Source organism: Diabrotica virgifera, chromosome 7 (genome assembly GCF_917563875.1).
Source record: "Diabrotica virgifera virgifera chromosome 7, PGI_DIABVI_V3a".
Lineage (NCBI taxonomy): Eukaryota > Metazoa > Arthropoda > Insecta > Coleoptera > Chrysomelidae > Diabrotica > Diabrotica virgifera.
Window position 1 is genome coordinate 80,458,693 of NC_065449.1, and position 26,196 is coordinate 80,484,888.

At 31.9% G+C, this 26,196-nt stretch overlaps 1 protein-coding gene across 1 annotated transcript in view; it reads left to right on the forward strand.

Annotated features, from left to right (window-relative positions):
- The first annotated feature begins 6,024 nt into the window (after window positions 1-6,024).
- Window positions 6,025-26,196, forward strand: part of LOC126888542 (odorant receptor 94a-like) — a 53,521-nt gene continuing 33,349 nt past the window's right edge. The window contains exons 1-3 of the mRNA XM_050656888.1: window positions 6,025-6,035; window positions 10,002-10,772; window positions 20,086-20,185. Of these exons, the coding sequence (XP_050512845.1) occupies window positions 6,025-6,035; window positions 10,002-10,772; window positions 20,086-20,185 (882 nt within the window). The remainder of the gene's footprint in view (window positions 6,036-10,001; window positions 10,773-20,085; window positions 20,186-26,196) is intronic.

The window sequence follows — 26,196 nt, forward strand, 5'->3', positions numbered from 1 at the left end:
CTCCTCCGTATTTTAAAAGTTCATTAGCTATTCCATCTTTCCCAGGTGCTTTTCGATTTTTCATCTTTTTTAAGGCGTTTGTTATATCTTCCTCTTTAATTATAAACAACTGAATATGCTAAATTGCATATTATTGATTTTGTTATTATACACCAAACCTATGACTAATAACTGCCTGCAAATTACGAGATTTAATAGTAACACCCAGTGATAAAATATTTAATGAATGTGACAACGTACACGTATGTGCTAAAAGACGAATTGACCAGAACAAAAAGTCTATCGATATGAAGGTAAGTAGAAGAGCTGTTCTATAAATTGTATAAGTGAATTCTTAATATCTTAATTGTTCTTATTGTCTCATGATTTACATTGTCCTGTACACCCAATTATACGAGATTTAAAGACTAGATGCTATAATATTGTGGTTTTACTCCCTTTGTTTCTCGCCAATTTTTTCTTTAACTATCCATTCCATTTATTAGATATTGGCAAACGTATCCTTCTTTATTTTTCCCTCTTCCCTGCACTAACCAGTTCTCTTCTCTGCTGTTTTTCATCTTAAGGTGACGTGCATCCCTGCGTAGCCGTCCACCATACATTGATTTGTCAGATAAAAAATTAGATAGTTAGGATTAAATTATTCTATTTTTAGCAGCATTTCGAAACATTTTATAACTGTGTTCCTGTTTATTGACGAATATTATGCAGGCATGGCATATTTTTATGCCCTAGGCACTAGACCTCTCTTATTCCCTATCTGTCATTCGATTACTAGTTGCTGAAAAATGTATCGTTCTCCTCATATATGCCCTAAGTATAAAGTCGTATCATAGAAAGCCTCATATATACCATGTGTAATTCTAGGCTCAGTGGAGGCTGCTCTTCAGATAATGAAAACACCAAATAGTAATGCGAGATTTTATTTATAAGACCGACACTAAGGGTAAATACCCCGGGAGAACTTTGATTATTGACTTGTGACTTGTACGCGATTTAGTTGAAGACTCTATTTGATACTACATATTGATTCTAGTGAGTGAAGTTAAAGGCACCTCTGGCCTGGTTGAAGTGATTCTTGAGAATGATTCTAAACTGTATTATTTCTTGTTGGCAACATGAATTGGGTCATGGCCCACACGACAACAAGTTTAATTAGTCAGCTAAATTATGTCCATTGCCAAAATATTGTTTATAAATTGCAACAATTAAACAAATTAAATAATCCGCACATGTTTAAATATGATAACAAATTGGCTCGTGTGATGTACGGGGTGATAAAAATATACTGTTCAATATCGGATATTAGTTCTGAATATTTGATATTGGACATACTGCCCGACGAAATAAGTACTGCTCGACGAAATAAGTAATAACTAATGTAGTCAGTGCTCAAACTACTAAAGTCTAGAACCTCGACGCCTCTTACTTTTTATATAATCAAAAAGTTTCATATCGTGGAAGCCCGCTCTCCTTAATACTTCCTCATTTCTGACACTGTTCTTCCATGATATTATAAGCATTCGGCGTAGGTATTACAAACTTCAAGTTTGTTAATGGACCTGGCCTTTCACGTCCATGCTTTCATTCCGTACAAGAGAACACGCCAAACGTAATACTTTAGCATCTTATATCTCAGGTTGAAATCCAACTTGACAGAATCAACAATCAGTCAGAATTAAGTCAATCATTTCTGGATTGGTCTACTCTCCTCTTTATTTCAATCTCAGGGTCTCAACCGTCGTTTAGCAGACCATCTAACTGTTTAAACTGCCCGCCTTGTTCGATTTCTCGCGTTTGGATAATTACAGTCGAACCCGCTTATTAGAATACCGGTTATAGGAATATCCCAGTTTAAGGAATAGAAATTTGAAGTCCCGAAACGTTTTTCTTAGCCACCAATGGTCGGTTATTAGAATATCTCGGTTATATTAATATTTTTGCTTGGCACAAAGGCTATTCCAATAAGCGGGTTCGACTGTATTTCTACCTATAATCATTGTTTTTGTTTTCTTGATATTTATTTTTAAACCCAGAGCTTCACTTGCAAGAGTTATATTATTTAAAAGACATTGAAAATCTTCCATGTTATCTGCCATCAACGCTGTGTCATCGACATACCCAATTTTTTTAATAAATATACTGTTTACTTTAATTAATTAAACAACATTAGAGAAAGTATACAACCCTGCCTACTCCTTTTTATTGAGAAATCTTCCATTTCGTTAAAATAAGACGTAGGTACTGTTTCTCTCTGGTTCCAATACAAATTGGCGATAACTTTCAGATCCTTGGCATACACTGTCAGCTTTTGTAGATATTTTATCATTAGTTAGTGTTTTTCCTTATCGAATGCTTTCTGATAATCGATGAAACAGCAAACCAGATCCTTTCTTTGATATAAATTCCGTTGTTGGCGTGAATATGTTGACATGTCTAAAAACACAGTTTTTCAGGGTATTGATTTTAATTTTTGACAATTAAGTGTAAAAAAGATTATTAACTTTTTTTAGTTTAGTGTCTTAAATATAAGTAATTTTATTCGATTTTTCCAAATCTGGAAAAAAAGTGGCATTTCGTTTGGTTATTTTTATAGAAATCATACTTGTCACATTGTTCACCTAGTACTTGTCGACTTATTCACCATAAGCAACTTACTCTGATTCAAATAAATCTGATGAAATAGAGTAACTTTACAGCCAAATAAAACATGCCCTTCGGTTTGGAATATTTATTTCAGAAACTAACAGGAGCGAAACATAAAATAGATTGTAATTAAAATAAAAAAAGAGTCTTCTTTGTCAAATACAAATAAAATTAAAAACAATCATCGTTTTTGTTATGATTCAATGCTCTCTTCATCTGCATTGTCATTATCGACATCATGTGGATCTCTTTCGTCAATATCGGGATCTGTTGATTTTGTTTCAGTTGTTTTTATATTTGAATAGAAGTCGTGGAACAAAGGATCTATAAGATGCAAAATATCCAGAAGATCTTTTTTCTTTTCTTTGCTTATTGGTAAAGGTTCTTTCGTTATTACGTTTAAGTGAAAGGATTGTGTAAGTTTTCCTCTTTTTTGAAAGTAAGACAATTATAGGGGGTATTATTTTCGATATTATCTTTAAAATGAATTTCGCCAACGGATTTTTGATATTGCAGCCATTTAACTGGTTGCCATAAAAAATTATATCCAGTTACATCCTTTTTTCTAATTGTGAAAGGTCCTTTTCTTAAGCCAAGCTCAGCAAAGTTATAAAAATCGTTTAAACTCATATGAACAACTTTAAATGGGTTTTTATCTTGCATGATCTAACCAGTTGAATACAATCATGAAGATAGTTAATTTTCATTTGTGTTTTTTTTTTAGTTTTCTCAATAAGAGCGTGATCAGAGTCACATTTCATGTGACTATGACCACTAAGGAGAAATTTGTGATTAATAATTTTTAAAGTTGGGTGCTTATCTAATAAAAATGTAAACATCATTGCCACGATGTTATTTTTATTCTGCCCATCGCAAGTATCTGAAAAGAATGTAATTTCTTTGACAACTGGTGGAAGATAATTTAAACAAAATTGCCACAGACAGCATGCGATTTGATGTGCACCACGTGCTCCAATTGTCTCATCAAACATGTAACACATAGCTTCGTCCGTTACCAAGTCGTGAACCGTTAAATTAAAGGTCCAAAGCTGCCTCTTGTAAAAGGCAATTGAGGTTTGTAAAAGTTGTGTGGGTAGACACTGTTGGAGGTCAAACGCACAAGCCCGAAACGAGGAATCTTCTTGAGCTCTTGCTTTACTGGCGCGTTTTGCAAAATTTGCCTTTTTAGGGCCGGTACTTTATGTCTCCGTTAACAGCCGGTTAGTTAACGGAGGTTAAATCGGGACCTCTTTAGGTCTCTTGCGTTGTAATAAATGCAATTATAATGATTGTTATACTTATTTATAATTATAATAATACTTGTAACTGCATTTAATACAACGCAAGAGACCTAAAGAGGTCCCGATTAAACCTCCGTTAACTAACCGGCTGTTAACGGAGACATAAAGTACCGGCCCTTAGTCTACAAATGACAAGCATTACGTCAGATGCCCTTCGTTACTACGCAAAAATGAACATTCAGTGACATTATTGACAATTAATGTTTTACAACTTGTCACAGAGAACACCAAGAAACACGTTTAGCAAATATTCAGCTGAAGATATCAATAAAATATTAGTTAAAATGGTTTAAAAAGACAGTTTTATTCATGCAATAATCTCAACGAATTACCCTTGACCTCTAAAATTATTATCGACTTGTTGCCCGACTTGTTGTCCCCTAACACGTTTAGCAAATATCCCGCTGAAGATATCAATAAAATATTAGTTAAAATGGTTTAAAAAGAGAGTTTTATTCATGCAATAAACTCAGCGAATTACCCTCGACCTTTAAAATTATTATCGACTTGTTGCCACTTTGACATAATTTCACTCCCCTTCGGGTCGTGAAATTAAAACTGTAGGGGAGTGCAATTAGAACGAAAACATGCATTGTTTCGGAAAAATTCAAACAAGCTTATATTTTTAAAAAACTTTTTTTGTTAGTTTATATACATGTTAAAGTAAAAAGTTCTACTCGCAGATTTGGCCGCTAATTGTTTATTAATTGTTTCAACAATAACAATTGTTTTGTATAAATAATGTTAAAAATATCGTTAAATTCATTATTTTACTTCGATCAAATATGTTTCTATTTTGTTTTTGATTATGCTGAATCCGAATATGGCATTGCAATTTGAAAATTCTTATACAGAAGCTCTTTTATACAGTGTGTCTGAGTAGCTAGGAACCACATGGAAAACATTTTTATTGTTAATTTTACGAAAAAAGTTATTCTTCATGAAATGCTCTGGATAGTCAAAAATCTAAAACTCAACCATCAGATATCACATTTTATCAATTTTATACGAGTTATGTCAAAAATATGAATTTCGTTAAAGAGTAAAGTACCTTTATTTCCAGAATATCAAAAAATGCTATTATGAAAAGTTGTTTGAAATTAAAAACTATAGTTAAATATACAATTACATCATTCTAATCAAAAAAAAATTTTCAATTTTTTCTCAAATTACGGTTACTCATCATCATTTTATTACAATTATGATAACTACCTATTTTATTATCACTTTTACGAAAAAAGTTATTCTTCATAAAATGCTCTCCCTGGTCTAAAATATAAGATAAAACCATCAGATATCAAACTTTTTTAATTTTATACGAGGTATGTAAAAAATATGAATTTTTCTTATGAGTTAAGTGCCTTTATTATTCACAATATTGTAATTAGAAGGATGTAATTGAACACTAAAACAAATTTTTTAATTCCAAACAACTTTTCTTAATAACAATTTTCGATATTGTGAAATGTAAAGGTACTTTACTCTTGAGTGAAATTCATATTTTTTGACATACCTTCGTATAAAATTAATTAAATTTGATATTTGATGATTGCATCTTATATTATATACGATGCAGAGTATTTTATAAAGAATAACTTTTTTTCGTAAAACTGATAATAAAAAAGTTATCAATAGGTTCCAAGTTACGCAGACATACTGTATAAGAGCTAAAAAATTTTTTTTTGCTGAACATTTATTATTGTTGAAGCTTATAATTAAATGTATTTTAGGTAAGTTTTACAGAAAAAAGTTTTGATCACTTTGTATAAACATTTTTTAGCTGGTAATTTTCGGTGTTTGTATTACATTTTTGTTATCTTTCTTAATTTTCTCAAAAAGAAATAGTTTATTTCATTTCTAAAGTAAAATAATTCAGTGCATTTTAAATATTACATCATAATCTTTGAAAAAGCACTTATAAAACTGTAATAGATCTGTTCAAGTTTGAGTAATACCGTCTTAAAATGGTGGTAATTGTATAAAACTACGAAGATTTCAAAAATTACATTTTTTGAGACGTCATATCCTTCGAATTAAATTTTTGAGATTTTTTTTGAATGAAACATCATTTAGCAAAATGCTTAAAAGGCAAGTTGTGCAAAATTGTAGTTTTTGTAAGAAACATTGTATTAGTTACACATTTTTAAATCATTTTTAAACAAAATTCATGTAAGGCTCACTTTCCGCCCACACCGTACTTTTGCCCATACATTTTATTTCTTTCTATTATAACCATAAGATAGCTTAATTATTCTTCTTTTATGTTCAATTTGTTAAATTTCATTTGATCTATTAGTTAAAGAATTACATTAAAATAACTTAACCGTGCACTTCGCCGTACGTTAGTTTACAGTGCGCCAATGTTTGTGAGAAGGGTGACTTTAGCGTTATAAATAAAAAATTATAGAAGATACAGATTTAATTTTAGAAAATTCTTTATATAAGGTTTTTTTGTAAAATTTTCTGAATTTTTCAATGGTTAAGTCAGTTTTTTTTTTCTCAAAATTTATATTTTCGGATTTATTTAAAAAACATCTAAGTTCGTAGTTCATTTGTTTAATAAAAAATGAAGCACCCACTTCTCGAGTAGAACTTTTTGATATGTTGTTTATTAAACATTTCTTAATGAAATTACAAAAAGTTCTATCTTGTTTGATTTTTTCCGAAGTGAAAATCTATATGCACTCCCCTACTGTTAAAGTGTCAGTCGGGAAACAAATCGATAATTTTAGAGCTCTCGTGCAATTACTACTGATAATTTTACCAAAAAGCAACATAATAACCTATACATAGAGGAAGGACGCATATCTGGATCGCAAATAACACCAAAGAACTACAAAATTTAGGCGACAATATAAAGGACAATAGCAAAAAAATTGGATTAAACGTCAAAGTAATAAAATACATGATTTTAAGATACATGATACGACGCTAAGATTGAAAACGATTCAGAGCAATAACCAGAAAGATCAGTCCATATAATTTTTTTAAGAATTTGTATCCAGGCGAAGGACCAGGATTGTCCGCACGCCACTGGACAAAAATAATAAAAAATAAACAATATACAGGTTGATTGATTAGTAGGGTAAAGCTCAATAGCTCCGCTATAGTAATAGATAGCAATAAAAGTTAATAACAAAAATTTTCGCCACCTTTGAGCTTCACATTACAAAATTAGTTAGAATGTTACAGGGTGTTCGATAACACAGTGGCAGACCTAACTTATGTTTTTTAAATGGAACACCCTATATTTTATTAATATTCGAAATCCTGTTAACTTCTCCATCACAAAAATATAAAGGTTTGTAATGTTATACAGGGTATTTACAAAGTTATAACCAATTTTGTATGAAAATCGTAACAAGTTCAACTCCCTGTATAAATAAAAATAAGCACAACAGCAATGGTTTATTAATGCCATATTTTTTTATTTATTGTCAAAATTTTTAAGAATTATTGATATTGCTAATTTTCTTTATATCAAATACAGGGTGAGTCAAAACGCAAGTACATTATTTTCTCAGTAATGTTAACTGCAACACCCTGTATTTTATATCATTACTGAAAAGTAACATTAACGTACTTTAATTTTTATATAACATTCCCTATGCCCAAATTTATTAGTTTTCGAGATATTTTCAGTTTTCAGAGCAAATTATTTTAGGTGTTTAAATTTATCTAAATTTTAAGTAAGCCATGACTGAATTGACAATTGAAGATTACCGATTATCAATCCGGTACTCAATGTAACACAGTAGCAAATAAAGAAATAAAAATCATTTATTAGTAATACATTTTGCAAACAAAAACACAACCACTACATGCAACATTTTTGAAACAATTGAAAACTATCTTTTTATGTAAATGCAACAAATAAACACAGAAAATTAGTAATAAATTTTACAAAAAAACACACAAACACAAAAAAACAATATTTTGTGAAGACAATTAAACACTACTTTTGTATGTAAATGTAACAATGTAACAAATAAAGAACGAAACATAATTTATCAGTAATACATTTTGCAAAAAAACATGGTTGAAAAAATTAGAAGCTACTTTTAATAAAATATTTTTAATATTTAATTACATAAGGTGTTCAAAATTATCTCCTAACACATTTATGTACGCCTAAAATGATCATTGAATGAGCTACTTACTCTACGGAGCATTTGTAAATTAACACATCGAAATACACTTTGTATTCTATTTTTCATCTCATCCCTTGTTGTTGGAGGTATTTTATAAACTTCATTATTAACGTAACCCCAAAAAAATCAGTCCAGTTTATTAAATTCTGGTGATTTGGGTGGCCACGCTACTGGTCCATTGAAAAATGAAAATATCTCGAAAACTAATAAATTTAGACATAGGGAATGTTATCTAAAAATTAAAGTACGGTAATGGTACTTTTCAATAGTGATATAAAATACAGGGTGTTCCATTTAAAATTACTGAGAAAATAATGTACTTGCGTTTTGACTCACCCTGTATTTGATATAAAGAAAATTAGCAATATCGACCATTCTTGAAAATTTTGACAATACGTTAAAAAATATGGCAGTAACAAACCATTGTTGCTTTGCTTATTTTTATTTATACAGGGAGTTGAACTTGTTACGATTTTCATATAAAATTGGTTATAACTTTGTAAATACCCTGTATAACATAACAAACCTTTATATTTTTGTGATGGAGAAGTTAACAGGATTTCGAATTTAAAATAAAATATAGGGTGTTCCATTTAAAAAAACATAAGTTTGGTCTGTCACTGTGTTATCGAACACCCTGTAACATTCTAACTAATTTTGTAATGTGAAGCTCAAAGATGGCTAAAATTTTTGATATTAACTTTTATTGCTATCTATTACTATAGTGGAGCCATTGAGCTTTACCCTACTAATCAATCACCCTGTAGATTAATTAAGATTATAGACCAATAATTGCTAGAATTCTGTTAAGAATGTTCTAAGTAGTTTTTAGATATCATAAGAATTAAACCTTTATTGGTGTTTATCTCAATATTTATAAAATGTGACATTCCTTGTTTCTCCCCTGTACTCTTCAAAATATAACTACTTTAAATGAAACAAATGACTTCAAACTACAGAAGTTAAGGAATAAAAATAATTATGGGCAGGCAGGCAAACGAATTACGAAAAAGCGGAGAAAAAAATTTAGTGCAACAGTTGACAATATTAATATATGTAGAAGATTTGTTATCATAATAACATTCCAAGTCAATATTATATTGTCCACTGGACGATATAATGCTCTGCGATAATCTATAAAATAGATGTATAATGCGATATTGAAGTCCCTAGATTTTTACGTTATTTGTCTTATAGGCCTTGATCACGCTTACCAAAAAAAGTTGATTAATGCAAGCTGAAAATTTGTTAATAGCTTAACGGTGTTTAGTCGGACAAACTTTGATGTACGGGAACACTGGAACGGAGGAAGCTTTAATTGTGGAACAGTTTAAAAATTTAGAACGTCAAATTACGAAAACGCCCAATGTATTTTGTCGGACACAACTTCCGATTGATTTGTTACCGTTTCATTAAACTCTCATGCAAAAATCAGACTGATATAATTCCTCTCATTTGAGATGTTCTTCGTGTTCCACTCATTAAAATGCCCAGTTGGTGATAAACACCAGTCTGATTTTTGCATGAGAGTTTAATGAAATAGTAACAAATCAATTGGAAGTTCTGTGCGACAAAATACATGAAACGTTTTCGTAGTCTGACGTTCCAAATTTTTAACCTGTTCCACAATTAAAACTTCCCCTGTTCCAATGTTCCCATACATCAAAGTTTGTCCGACTAGACACCGTTAACCTATTAACAAATTTTCAGCTTGCTATTAATTAACTTTTTTGTGGTACAAGGGATACAGGTCTATTATATTCAAAAGGTGCTCTCTACTTTTGGTAAATGTGTATTGTAGATGTATACAATTAAATACACATAATATTAATATAACTTTATTCAAGGAATATATATTTCTAAGTATAATCATGTACACATTATAAAATCTTTAACATTTTAGATTGATTCCTGACCTTTCATTTCAGAATATAAACCTAGTGGATGCGTTTGACATAGAAAAACGATATCTAACCTTTGGAGGCTTTTATCCTATTCAACATGTTTCCAAGATGTCTAGGGTTTGCTATTACATCAGAGGATCCTTTAACTTTATAATGTCTTGGCTTGAAATGATTTTAATCGTTGTATACCTTTACACGCAGTTATCTGATCTTATTAAAATATCAGAAGTATTACTATTTTGTATGACACAATCAGCATTTGTCTGTAAATTGGTCAACTTTATAGTTTACAAAAATAATATGTTCATAATTGAAAAGCATCTCCAGAATCCTTTGTTGACTTATTTGAATAAAGAGGAAGAGAAATTAGTAAAGGATTATGTCGATAACGTTAGAATACTTGCTAAAATATTCAGGATATTATGCACCGGAGTCGTACTTTTTTACGGCCTCTACCCTATATTAGATCATGAACCAGGTGAAATTAAGAAACTACCATTACCAGTTTGGGTTCCATTCGACACAGAAAAATATTATGTGTATATATGGTTTGTGATTATGCTTAGTCTTTCAATTGGAGCGTGGACAAACTCAAATATTGATATTTTGACTATATCATTGATAACTTTAGCTACGGTTCATACCGAGATATTAAAAGAGCGATTTAGAAAAAGTGCCGAATACACTCTTAACACAGGGAATAGAACAGCAATAGAATCTCCAAAACAGAAAATAATAAAATGTATTATTCACTACAACGCGATTTATAGGTCTGTATTAAATTTATAGCTGTAGTTCAATATTTTTTTTGTTCTACGAAAGCCATGTTTTACATAAGATGTACTGTCGTCAATTTTATTATACTTCTTCCATTAACTAATTACAAATGGCATAGATGCTGTAACAGTTCTCCAACATTTGATAGACCTTTTCTTTGGCCCTGGTATACCCATTGTTCGTGTATGAATTGAACCAACTCCTAACAACAATAAATTCTGCCGAAGCTGTTCTATGGTACTAAAGGTTCTACGGTCGATTAGAGGTTATCAGGATGTATCAGGATCAGGGACGGACAGCGCCGGATTAACCATTAGGCGGACTAGGCGGCCGCCTAGGGCCCGCAAACTTGATGGGGCCCGCGTTCAGGTCAAATTCATTAATTAATATTGAATTATTTAAGCAGTAATTTAAAAAAATATTTATGTAAAATATTAAATAAATCAAATAGGGCTAACGGAGACAAAGAAAAAAGGGAATGGTTAATTTATGATTTCCAATCAAACTCAGTTTTTTGTTTTGTCTTCTGTCAAATATTTCAGGAACATACAACCGACTTCAAGCCAAATTAAGCAATTATCTCCAACGGAATTTTATAATCCATATTCTATCCTACAATTTGGTAATCAATTTTGCAAGCAAATTTTGCTTAAAAGCTGTTAATTATTTTGGTGCCTATGGATAAAGAAATTTTTTTTCAATTTCTACCCACCGATGGGCCTTATAGTCCATTCACTCACGGTAAAATATTGCAAACCCTCCGGATTTTAAAGATCCTTTGCAAAAATTTTTTCAAAAACATAGCTAACATGTCAAAGAAAAAAAGTGATATTGTCCCGATGTGTGCTTTTGCTCAGAGGTTGAGTCAACCCTTTCTCGGAGGTGAAAAAATATACGGTCAAAATACGTCCGGAAGTGGATAAACTGACTAATTCTAAGCAACTTTTGTTCAATAGTGTTTTCACTAAGTCAATACATTTCGAGTTATTTGCGAGTGAATATATTCATTCTTCAACAAAAAAAAAACACGTTTTTAGACGGTTTGTCGCAAATAACTCAAAAAGTAAGTATTTTATCGAAAAAAAAATTGATAGCAAAAATATAGCTTATAAAAAAGTCAAAAAATGGTGTATGTGTGAAGTCTGGAGACCCAGTAAAAGCAGAGTTGTAGCTAATAAAAAGTAGGTTCTTATTCGTCAAATTCCATATCGAATATTTCAACTTAAAATAACCAAAAAATGAAGCACTTTTCAGGGAAAACTCATTATAACTTTTTTAAAGTGTTTAGCTTTATTTTTGTTGTTTTAAAAAGTTTCTAGCATAAAAATTAAACAACATATGCTCAAAATAAAGATAAACCCCTTTTTTGGGTAAAAACTGGATGAAAATCACCCCCTAATTAGCATCCCAAATGAAATTAATCGTTACCGCTTCACAAACTACTTTACTTATGTATTGTTTATATGCTCTGTAAGTTTTATCGGTGCAAAGTGCTTATTTATGAAATGGCTGCAGTAGAAAGGGCTTGAACAAGTCACTAATCACGAGTGTATGCAAATTTTAAACAGCCATATCTTAACCAATTTTCATTTTCCAAAAAAAAAAACAAAAATCTAAAATATTCAGAAAAGCAAAACCTACATTTTTTACTCTTTAAGATTTTTGGTATCACTAATAATTTTAAGTTATTTTGAAAAAAAAACATTTATTTTCGTAATTAAAAAAAATTGTTTTACGTTAAATCCCAATGTTTTGAAATATAAGCACTCTGAACCACTGAAACTTACAGATCATATAAATAATACATAAGTACAAACTAGGAGGTGATTTGTTTTGCCAAAAAAAGTGACGAACATTATTTTGAGCTTACTCTTAACTTGCCTAATTTTAATACTAGAAACTTGTTAAAAAAACAAAAATAAAGCTTTTTTAACACTTTCAAAAAGTTGTGATGACTTTTCACCGAAAAGTGCTTCATTTTTGGTTATTTATGTTGAAATATTCGATTTGGATTTTGTCGAATAAGAATCTACTTTTCGTTAACTCTAACTCTGCTTATACTGGGTCTATATACTTCATACATACACCAGATTTTTTACTTTTGTATACGCTATATTTTTCCTAAGAATATTTTTTCGATAAAATACTTTTGAGTTATTTGAGAAAAAACGATTAAAAACGTGTTTTTTTTTTTGTTTAAAAATGAACATATTCACTCGCAAATAACTCGAAAAGTATTGAGTGAAAAAACTCTATAGGACAATAGTTACTTAGAATTAATCAGTTTATCCATTTCCGCACTTATTTTGAACGTATGTTTTTTCACACCGAAGGGGTGGCACTCATCCCCAGGGCAAAATCACACATCGGCACAATATCACATTTTTTAAATAAATAATCATTTCGTTGTAAATCGAAACAAGAGTTGTCTTATTTTAATTAATTAATCACTTTTTCTCTTTGGCACATGATCTATGTGTACTAGGGTGGGTCGAAAAACAATAATGTTTCATTTTTTATTCGCTATACCGCGGAAAACTTGCCTTTGGGGTATATAAGTAAAATGCAAAGTAAAATAAAGTTATATATTGAACCCCCAGCTAGCGCATCACACTTAAAATTTAGTTTTTTTTTCAGAAATCAAGACATTTTTCAATTATTTTTACAATCTTTAACCAATAATATTTTAACGTGCTATAGTGAAAACTGTTTTGTTAGTTGTTTAAAAAATAGGAAATAAATTTGAAACAGACAATATCTTTTAATTTGCGGTAGCGCAAAATACTCAAAAATTGTTAAAATTCACATATTAGTACCTTAAAAGAAGGTGTGGTCTAGTATGTTGTGTTGGGTGTTATTGGCACAATCCATTTTTTGTTCTTTTACTTTACACTCCATTTAATTGGAATATAATTATTATAGTGTGTTTAAAGTTATAAAGGATATAAATGAAACAACTTATAATTTTAATAACATGTTTAATTGAAACAAAAAAGAAACCAAATTATAGCCAAACAATGTCAACAAATTAAATGAAATTTTGACTTTAGAAAGAGTCTTTTACTCACTATTTCTGAGTGGGTACGTTGAAGCTGCGCTTGCTGTCAAACTTTGGCATCGAAGCTCTGGATGCTGCGGCAGATTTTATGAAACCATCTCATTACTTAGCACCGACGACTTTTTTAGATGCTTCAGCCATTAACTTGACGCAGCGTTCCACGGCTTGAGTATGACATAGAAATTTTCCAAAGTTCCAATCCTCGGGTGTTTCACCAGCAGTGATTTTAGCCCAAACTTCATATCAGAGACTCTCCGTAACAGTGATGGTGGTGTAATTTCAGTGGTGTTCCAATCAAATAATTCAGTAGAGTCAGTCGCATGAAAGGTGATTTTTGGAGGTCGAAAAACCCTAACTGTTTCTGTAGCTAACATCCTTGCTTTGATTATTCTTCAGAATCCTAATTCTCTTATGTATTTCCTTTCATCCACTATCATCCTCAGTAGCAAATTTTCTGGGTGGAAAAAAATGCATTTCTTTCGATTACAGGATCAACTACTTTAATCAAATTCTCTGGTAGAAATCTGGTTGATTTGATAGCCTCAAAAACGTGTTCAAGTGCATATGTTATGTATTTGCTGTACTTTATTTTGAACCATACAGGCATGTATGATTTAAAAATGAAGGATAGGTACTAACAATTTATGTTCAACTGAAGACGTTTCCACACTTACATACAGTCTCAAAACTCTGTTAGCTGTAGTCAACCATCGAGAGCGGGAAAGTGGACCCGGTTCTCGAACAGATAAGTCCACAGGGCAGTTGCCTGACTTTATCGCACAACTTATGTCTAGAAGATACTATTCATCTTTACTCAAAAGATTGCGATTAACTAGTCCTCCTAGTGGTTAGGAACGAGATGGTTTCATAAGATCTGCCGTAGCATCCAGAGCTTCGATGCCAAAGTTTGACAGCAAGCGCAGCTTCAACGTACCGACTCAGAAATAATGAGTAAAATACTCTTCCTAAAGTCAAAATTTCATTTAATTTGTTGACATTGTTTGGCTACAATTTGGTTTCTTTTTTGTTTCAATTAAACATGTTATTAAAATTATAAATTGTTTTATTTATATCCTTTATAACTTTAAACACACTATAATAATTCTATTCCAATTAAATGGGGTGTAAAGTAAAAGAACAAAAAATGGATTATGCTATTAACACCCAACACAACATACTAGACAGACCACACCTTCATGTAAGGTGCTAATATGTGAATTTTAACAATTTTTTAGTATTTTGCGCTGCCGCAAATTAAAAGATATTATCTGTTTCAAATTTATTTCCTATTTTTTAAACTATTAACTAAACAGTTTTCACTGTAGCACGTTTAAATATTATTGGCTAAAGATTGTAAAAATAATTGAAAAATGTCTTGATTTCTGAAAAAATCTAAATTTTAAGTATGATGCGCTAGCTGGGGGTTCAATATATAACTTTATTTTACTTTGCGTTTTACTTATATACCCCAAAGGCAAGTTTTCCGCGGTATAGCGATTAAAAAATGAAACATTATTGTTTTTCGACCCACCCTAATGTGTACCTATGCCAAATTTCATGTCCAGCCAAGCGGTTCTTCTATTGAAAACAAAAACCGTGAGTAAATGGACTATTAATGACAAGTTGTTGCGAAATGTCGGTTTAAAGAAATGGCCAGTTAATATGATGCTGTTGTGGGAGCTACTTCCCAAAACAACATAAATATCTGTAAATTTGTTTTAAGTACATGGTCGCTATAAAGGGGCCTACTTCTTATGGCCGCCTAGGGCCCTATGATGCCTTAATCCGTCACTGGGGATGGAATCCTCATCTGGGGTCGTCTAATCGTCCTGTATACATTTTCATTTATGGATTTAGAAGAGTCACTTATTTATGTGCTCCTCTTTACTGTTTTTTCTGTATTCTGTCCATTTTATTCCCACGACTTAAGACGAAATGATGTTGAGTACGACAGAATACGTAGGTTCTTCAAATGAAAAGGTACGAAACGACACTGTGGACATAAATAAAGTATTTATTCAAAGTATTTAACATTGGCCTGAGCACAACGATCCCATTGATTAACGAGCCGAAAGATTCCTTGTTCCCAGAATTCCTGTGGTCGTGACGAGCCCAGTCCCTCACAGCGTCCTTCAGTTCGTCGTCCGAATTGAAGCGCTTTCCTCTGACATATTTTTTCAGGGGGGTCAAACACATAGAAATCACAGAGCGACATGTCCGGGCTGTAGAGCGCATGTTCAAGCTACTCCACCTTAAAATTGGTCATTTCTGCTTATGTGACCCTGGAAAAGTGTGGAGGCACATTATCGTGGAGCAGAATACTGTTCCGCTTATTCTCAAGTTTGAAGTGATGACACCAGCTCTCATCACTGTGACGATCCACTCCAGGAAAGCAGATTCTTCATGATACCGAAACAGATGTTGAAGTGTGGTAGTGTGGCAGTGTGAGGCAGTGGGGAAGTGAATGCAAACCCATTCGCAGTTCCTTTTGCTGGTCGGCGACCTGCTTCGGAACTCGCTGCGCGCATACCTTCCGGTAACGTAACCTGTCGTGCACAATTGTACACACTGCTCCAACGCTGACATCCACCTTCACCACCAACATTCGCATTGTGACACGCCGATCACTTTTGACTAGGTCGTCCACCTTATCGATGAGACCGGCCGTGATAACTGTGTTTACCAGAACAGGTCTCGGTTCATCAACAAAGATCTCACGGCCTGCAAGAAAACGGGTACTCCATTTTCTCACTGACTTGTCGGACACACAGTCTTCCCCGGATACAGTCACCATCCGACAATGGATAGCGGCCGGTTTAACAACTTCCGCCGTCAGAAACCTGATAACATCTCGCTGCTCGTCAATTGTCGAATTTTTCAATGTGAACGTCATGATCTCCTCACTCACACGAAATGTCGCGTCAATTAGACGACGCTCTTATAAGAGCCTCCACTCTCTCCTGTGCATGCAGGCGCCCGGGCATACCCCAATCGAAGCTGAATTTGCATCCCTGGATGTCTCACTACGGCATCCCATAGTGGAATAGGCAAATAGGTTTGCGATTGCGTTGTTACAACGGTTCATACCTTTTCATTTAAACAACCTAGTACATATACCATGCCTAGGGTGTAATCCTTCAGACTTCGCCAGCTCTCTGGGGCATCGTTTAGGCCACACCTTTTCTTCTAAATCACACTTATCCTGAGCATGATGGTATTAATACCCAATATTGGGGAGCAAAGTAGTTGCAGAACAATTCTCACCATATTATGATAAGTAAGTTGTGGTGCGGCTGTCTGGTGATTTTCCAATAATTGAGCAAGGTGTAGTTACGCATGTGTGTACGTATATTTTGTGTATGAGTATGTGTTTGCGTTTTTGTAAGTGTGAGTATGTATCACTCAATCATTTAATTTATTGCTAAGAACATATAACCTGCAATCCCTATGTCATGTTCTGCATGTGATCCGCAGATCCGCAGGTGTTTAACTGGTTTTACCGTATTCACAGCCAGAGCTGGACTAGCTCTAAAAATACGCCAACCTTAATTCTAAACGAAGGCACCAGATCTTCCTTCTAATCTTTTTAAAAACTTTTTTGAAAACCCAATGCATGTGAAGAAAATGAATAATAATTTTTTATTGATATATTTAATAATTCATATTTGAAGTTTAATCTTAATTTAAATCCATAAACTTTAATCGTCAATGCGAGGAATGTCTCACTGTCCTTACAGTCGGAAAAATGAAAGAATACCCATGAACGATTACATCAGTCACTTATTTTGTACTTGTTATATTTTTCTATAACAAACGTTTGTGATTTATAGAAAAAGACAGCAAATACAAAATAAGTGATTGATGTGATCATTCATGGGTAGTCTTTCATTTTTCCGACTGTATACTCTGTCCTTTTGAACTTCCTGGATATCACAAGAATGCTTTAAAGTGTAGGTAAGTTATTTTTCAACTGCTTCTATAGAAGAATGTACTCATTTTAAAAATTTGAGCGCTCCCAGTCTCCCTAAAAAATAGTTTCGGACATAGGAATATTTTATGATTCTAATATGAATTTACTCTTTTCAAAACTAAGTTTTGTAAGGTTTAAATTACCCTGTACAACCCAAAAAAAACTTTGAATTCTTGTAACGAGGATGTAAAGTGGATTTTAAATTTAAAATGAAATAAGTAGTACATTCTTTGACGGTTTTTGCTGTGAATTTTAAAGAACCGCTTAGATTGACATGAAATTTGGCATACGCATAGCTAACATATCGAAGAAAAAACGTGATATTGTGCCGATGTGTGCTTTTGCCCTGGGGGTGAGTTTTATCCCTTCTCGGGGGTGAAAAATTATACGTCCAAAATAAGTCCGGAATTCAATAAACTGGCTAATTCTAAGCAACTTTTGTTCGATAGAGTTTTTTCACCAAGTCAATACTTTTCGAGTTATTTGCGAATTTGCGAATTTGCGAGTGAATATGTTCATTTTTCAACAAAACAAACACTTTTTAGACATTTTTTTGCAAATAATTCAAAAAGTAAGTATATTATCGAAAAAAACATTCTTAGCAAAAATATAGCCTGTAAAAAAGTGAAAAAAAAATGGTGTATGCATGAAGTCTCGAGACCTAGTAGAAGCAGAGTTATAGCTTAAGAAAAATAGGTTCATATTCGCCAAATTCCAAATAGAATATTTCAACGTGAAATAACCAAAAAATTAAGCACTTTTTGGAGAAAACTCATTACAACTTTTTTAAAGAGTTTAAAATGCTTTATTTATGTTTTTATAAAAAAAGATTCTAGCATGAAATTTAAACAAGTTACGCTCAAAATACAGTTGGTCCCTTTTGTTTTGGCAAAAAGAAATCGGGAAAATCACCCCCTAATTAGCAACTTAAATGAAATTAATCGTTACCGCTTCACTAGTTGCTTTATTTATGTCGTGTTTATACGATCTGTAAGTTTCATCGATTCAACGGGCTTATTTAAAAAAAATGGTCTTAAAGTAAAATTTTGTAAATTTTTAATTTTGAAAAAAAATGCCATTTTTTCAAAATATCTTAAAAATTATTAGAGGTACCAAAAATCTCAAACAATAAAAAAAGTCGGCTTTACTTTTCTGAATATCTTGTATTTTTTTGTTTTTCTGTAAGACAAAGATTACTTAAGATTTGGTGTTTCTAAATTTGCATACACTCGTGATTAGTAACTCGTTGAAGCCCTTTTAACTGCAGCCCTTTAAATTTGAACCGATGAAACTTACAGATCGTATAAACAATACGTACACCGGTAAAGCAACTTGTGAAATGGTAACGAATAAAATCGTTTGAGATACTAATTAGGAGGTGATTTTCCCGATTTTTTTACCAACAAAAAAGGGACCAACTTTATTTTTGAGCGTAACTTGTTTACTATTAATGTTATAAAGTTTTTTATATAACAAAATAAAGATTTTTTAAAGATTTTACAAAGGTTGTAATGAGTCTTTCCCAAAAAGTGCTTTACTTTTTGGTTATTTCTCGTTAAAATATTCTATTTGGAATTTGACGAATCAGAATCTATTTTTCATTAGCTATAAGTCTGCTTCTACTACGTGTAAATATCTAATATATACACCATTTTTTTCACTTTGTTACAGGCTATATTATTGATAAGAATTTTTTTTTCGACAAAATACTTAATTTTTGAGTTATTTGCGAAAAACTGTCTAAAAACGTGGTTATTTTGTTGAAAAATGAACATTTTCACTCGCAAATAACTCGAAAAGTATTGGCTTGGTGAAAAAACAGTAACTCTGCTTATTAGTTTATCGAATTCCGGACTTATATTGGACGTATATTTCCAACCGCCCCCTTCCCCCGAGGAGGGGTGAAAGTCACCCCTATCACTTTTTTTCTTTGACTTTAAAGCTGTGTGTATGCTAAATTTCATGGTGCAATCCAAGCGGTTCTTTAAAATTTAGAGGTTTTGCAATATTTTACCGTTAAAGAACGTACTATAGAGTGTTTAATTATTAAAAAACAATATCTTTCATGCGGTATAATGTTATAGATATGTATATTTGTAGTTAATTTTAAAATGCGAAGCTTATAGCGACTCCATATTTGTAATTTTTTTTAGATCTCCTATAATAAGGATTATATCACAAATGTTATTTACTCTGTATATTTTACAAATTACAGCGTAAATAACTCTAACTATTTAGAATAAAATCTAACTCACATTTTTTTTAAATGTATTTACAGTTTCGTACTCGATATTGAAAAAACTTTTTCAAAAGGAATATTTGTTCAATTTCTGTGCAGCGTTTTAGTTATATGCTTAACCGGATTTCAGATGCTGGTGGTAAGTAGAAAAATTTAATTATAACGAATATTAAAACCTATTTAGTTTCAAAAAGTTAGTATTTAATGTAAAAAAACGTCTAAGGAAAACATCTCTTTCAGATAGATGTCTTCTTCTTTAGGTGCCGTGTCTGTATTCAGACGTTGGCCGCTATCATGTTTACAATTTCCTGAAATCTCTCTCTATCGGCTGCTGCGCGAAATAATTCTTCTACTGTGCAGCCACACCATTGTCTAATATTACGCAGCCATGAAAGTTTCTTTCGACCAATCCATCTCTTTCCCTCCACTTTTCCTTGTATTATAAGATAGATGTAGCTGCAGGCAATTAAAAAGATTTTAGTTCTTCTATGATTCTTCTTCTTCAGGTGCCATCTCCGCTACGGAGGTTGGCAATCATCATAGCTATTTTAATTTTTGAGGCAGTAGCTCTAAATAGTTGTTTCGAGCTGCATCCAAATATGATTATCTTGTCCTAATTCATATAATATTTCCTAATAATTCAAATATTGGTATCATCATTATTCATCATAGTTGCCATTCTAGAATTTATTTCGGTACTCCATTTTTTTCAATTCTTCGAACGTGGTCCTACCATTTTTTTAGTGTTTAATAATTTTTACACTTTTACACTAATTACACTAATTATAATTAGTCTAAATTATAATAAAAGTTTTTTATGTTTCTTATGGTTATTTCTTAACTTTATTCTTTTAATAAAAAATTTTCTTGGTCTCGACCAATACTCATATACCCTTCTCCATACTTATTTACAGACTCCCACTATTTATATTCTTCTTCTAATTTTTGAATTATGTAATTGAAATCTTAATAACCTTGGTCGAGTTCATCACTCATTTTACTTATTGTGTTTTCATGGTAGTATATTACTTATATTATAGCATCTTTAATTATTTTCAAAGTTTACATAGAGTAGGTACATTGCCACATGATTTCTTAAGGTCAGTCATTTTTTTATTTTAAGCAATCACCTTTACCATTAATCAATTCAAAATACATAATCCATGATTCAAAAAATTAATTAATAAATTACTAAGCATTTGGGACTGGAATCCGTTGGTCGAGGTATAAAGTAAATTTTTGAAAAATAAAAGTTAAAATTTTGGCGGGAGCGCTATTGAGAAAGTGTAAATTTTGGCGAATGCTATAAATTACTAATTCAAATTTCAAATTTCAAATTTATTCAAAAATATGTGTGTACAACATTTTACATTTAGATCTTATATTATTATTAGTATCGACTGACTCAGCACCATGCCTAGGCAAGAGTTGCCTGTTTTGCACTGTACTATGTCAATCGAAACTGTATCAATTGTACATAAAAGTAGTATTAAGGTTGGAACTAAGAAGTAACATAACTAACTATCGAAGAGATAATGCAACACAACAAGACGGACGGTAAACCTCTCTAGCTGCTGAATACTTTGTTAATTATAATACCAATATACACCCAAATTCTACTCTGATTATGCTGTCGTTCATACATTAAGACATTGCGTCCAAAAATAATTGTAAGTGGGTTTTTAGATAGGTTTTTATGTATTTTTTAAATTTAAATAATTTAGGTTCTTGTTTGATATGTATAGGAATTATGTTATAAAATTTAGGTCCAAAGAACATTAGGGATCTTTGTGTTACTGATTTTTTGAACTGCTGAATACTAATATCCATATTTGTTACTGATCGAGTTAATCGGTTGCTTTGAAATTTAAATTTTTTTGAGTTTATATAAACATTTAAAACACAGTTGTAGATGTAGAGGGATTTAACACTAAATATCTCGGATTCATCATATAACTTTTTTGTTGGATGCAGTTTTCTTTTTTTAAAAATTATTTTTAATAGAGTATTTTGAACTGTTTCTAAAATGTTAAGAGTTTTGTTAAACGCGCCACCCCATGCTACAATACAATATCTTAAGACTGATTCTGCAAGCGAGTTATAAACCATGATTAATTTTTTCCTGGGTAGAATATCTCTTATGATATAAAATTTATGCATTAGAGCCCTTATTCGTTTACTGACATGAGTGATATGGTCTGACCAACGTAAATGTTGATCTATGAAGACACCTAAATACTTTATAGAGAAAACTTTTTCTATTGAAGAACAGTCACAACTTTGTCCTTGACATTTTGCGTTATGCAATTTTATATGAAAATTTGTAGGTTGGTCAACAATTGTTGGGCTAAAGGCGATATATTTTGTTTTATTAATATTTAATGTCAGTTTGTTAAATTTTAGCCATAAGTTTAGCTGTTTTAGGTTCATTTCAGAGCTGGTTTTAACCTCATCCCATGTTTTCCCCATAAATAATATTGCTGTGTCATCGGCATAACAAACAATGTGGCCGTTGAAACTATTAATTCTTGTGATATTGTTCAGATAAATATTATTCGTCCAAACTGTTGCTCAGAAACTTAGGTATGCATATTCAGTGCCGGATTAACCAATAGGCAAAGTAGGCAGTTGCCTAGGGGCCTCGCAGGGCCCATAATGAAAAAATATTAATTACATTTAAATAAAAATTATACCTAAATCATATTATGTTGAAAAATTCAAATATCGCGCAAAACCATAAAAGTGAAGGTGGGCGTATAAAACTAGGAAGCTAGGAAACTACACATAGGAAGCCTATGTTGTGAGAATAAGTCGCTAATCAATGCCGTTTGGTAGAAGGAACAGTACTGCCTATCAGTCTGCACGATTTCTTTGAAAAGTAGTAAGAGCAAGAGCAACAAATAACTACATGTCAGGCAAATACAATGTCCTCCAGACTCATTTATCTAAGGTTAACAAAAACTTGCAATTTATATTTTTTCTGCCGCACACTCGCTTTAGTTGGAGTAAGTGCTGCTAAAAATTGCGTTGGACCCGTTGGAGCAATATCGTATTTTGGATTTTTTTAGTCGGTGTTCAACTGTTTTTCAGCCTCCACCCACCGTTGGGAAGCTACGATCAAATGCTTAAATGAATCTCAACTAACCAATCCCATTCGCCACAATCTAAATCTTGTCCTAGAACAAGGATGGACTGCAATGGCTGATACAACAAAAGGTTTGTCTAACGGTTACAACGCCTTCAACTCTGCTCTTCATACTCTTACTGAAAACCCTAATCAGAAAGCTGAAACAGTTCATGAGGTCTAAGTGTTTGTTGAAAGAAATGTCAAAACAGAAACACTCATAATGAAAGAGTTTTGGGCAACAATTTTAGAACTCATCAATGCTGTCAGCAAATCATTAGAGAGAGAAGAGATTGAACTTGGAACTGCAGTTCAGCTTCTAAAATGACTTTTGGAGTTCTTATAATCCCAAAGAAGTAATTTTGCTTAGAACGAGTAGAAGGTCTGCGATCTACGATTCTCTGAATATACCGACGAGAGTAAACAAACGCGAGCAAGAAATCTACATTTTGATGATGCTATTTCCAATGAAGTTTTCCTACAGGGTGGAGAAAAGTTAAAGGTTGAAACGAATCTACCAATTTTGAATTAGCTAATTATTGAGCTGAGTCGTCAGTTGACAGCATACGAGTCAATAAGTCAGTATTTGGTGTTTTTTGTGTTTTTCCAAAACTGAGTGATACTCAAATAATGGAGTGTGCTTCAAAACTACATGAAAACTATACTGATGGTATTGAACCTAAAATTTAAGTTGAACTAATGCAGTTCAAATATTTTGTAGTCTATCTTTAGGACTTGTAGCGAAAACAATTTATTCCTGCTTCATAGTCTTTTTGGACTATTTATGAGAACAAATTAGAATCGAAGTTTCGAAATTTGTCAGTAGCTTGTAACATCTAGTTATGTTGCTCAAATTTTTAAAAATTAAACTAGCTCTTTCGCCAAATCTTAAACTGGCAAAACGCTCTCACCAAAATTGTAACTGATATTTTAGTGAATAACATGAGTACCTACTGACCATGCTATGTTACTATCACAGCCATATCGATAAACAGAATTTAATTTTAATTTAAGCTACCACAAGGCTTCGTGATGAAACGCGAAACATCGAAACACGTGTAGAAGAATGGTGGAGGTAAAGGAAATACAATGGTGCAATCGCAATACAAGTCGGGTGGGCTTATAAGGTAGAAAGAAAAGCTAAAGCCCTTAAGAGAGACAGCTGAAAAAATACACCAGTAGGAAAAAAGTTAGAAGAGAATTTGAAAATAATATACGTAGAACAAAAAGTAATATAGAATAAAACATAAAAAATACAAAATATTGAGAAAGAAAATAAAAAAAAGAAAATAAAACCACGAATGAGTTGGTACCATAGACAAAAATTATTTTTAAGTTAAAATCAGTTAAGATCTTTTTTGAAAGACGTAAAATCTATTACTGCTGAGGATTTTACTTGCTCTCTTTTCTTTCTGGGCAAGGAATTAGGGGCTTCTTTGCTATACTACTCGTGGTTTAAGATGTGCTTTTTATAACTGAACCCATTACTCAAATGTTAAAGTTTTTGTCACCAAAAATATGAAACGTTTCTAGAACGTGCTAATACACAAAATTCTCCGACAAACCTTATAATTCGTAAAAAAGGCTAATTCGCTAAATCCTTATGTTCTTTTTGAATGGCTGGTACTTTTAGACAGTATGATACTTTTGTTACTCTGTATACAAGAAAAACCTTAATACCGTTATTTAATTATATTGTCAAAGTATTTTATTTGTTTAGCTGATATTACTACATGCATTAAAATGTGATGAAAAATCAAAAGTTTTTAAGATATTTTTAAATTATACGTAAAGAGATCTTAAAGAAAAGAAAGTAGTTTCCGACTTATACGAAGAAAGTTATACGAATACGACAAATTAGAAGATATATTTTGAAATATGAACCATAATTTTTACAATTTTATATTTTGAAAAACATCTATAGATGGAAGCCAACATTTCAGAATCCAGTTTATTTTATAATGTTGTTTTACTACCATTGAATCCGTCTTCTATCTCCGAATTCATAGTCCGTCAGTAGGGTACTAACCTTTCGGAAGACTCTCCCTCCTTTATCCGTGCTTGGGACCGATAACAGTACCGATAACATAATCGGTCCACTCAATTCTGCAGTGCTTAAAATCAAGTACAAAAATCAAATATATTAGCAGGATACCTTAATAACACTATATGATGTAGCCGACACATTAACTGTGAGATGGAATCAAGAATCTATGAGACCAGTAAGTGCTAGAAGAAGTATCATCCTGTTACAATAAAATAACAATCGAGAGATGATACTGAATAAATATAATGAATATAAAATGCAAAATATTCAGTTAATCTCTCTATCTCATCTCAGTGATTGATTTATTATGGGTTAGTAGAAGGTGATCCGGTTATTCCTGAGAATCAAAACAACCCATAACTACAATTATTTATTGAGCATAAAATGAAAAACAGAAATTGAAACAAAATAGGAGGAATTGTATCAGAATATAAGGAACTATTAACTATAAAATATTGTTATGACTTAAAAGCCCTAACTTATCACATTTATACCCCCTAATACCTAGAAATATGGAGAATATAAATATACACTACACCCTGAATAGTAAAAAGTATCTACGTTCAGCAAAAATCAGATATCAGTAACCAATTAACCATACTATATTAATATTGTTAAATATGAGGTGAATAATTTATACCCTGAAGTGCGAAATACCTACTTCTTGTAAGTCTACCTGTGGAAATAACTAAGTAGAATTAATATACAGTACGTAAATCGTTCTGCTGGACATAGGGAATATACATTGCATTGAGATCATTGTGGCAACTGCGCTAACCTGTGTTAGTTGAAACTTCTGTTCGAGTACGAGTGTCTGGTGCAATAGAGCTGTTAGAACGAATAGAATGAGTGATTTTGAATGCAAGGTAGTGCATAAATAAATAAAAAACAAAGATTATGACTGATGAATTAATAATTTTACTTTAATTTTTAAAATATATTTTATTTAAAAATTAATTTCCAAATTAAACAGACACAG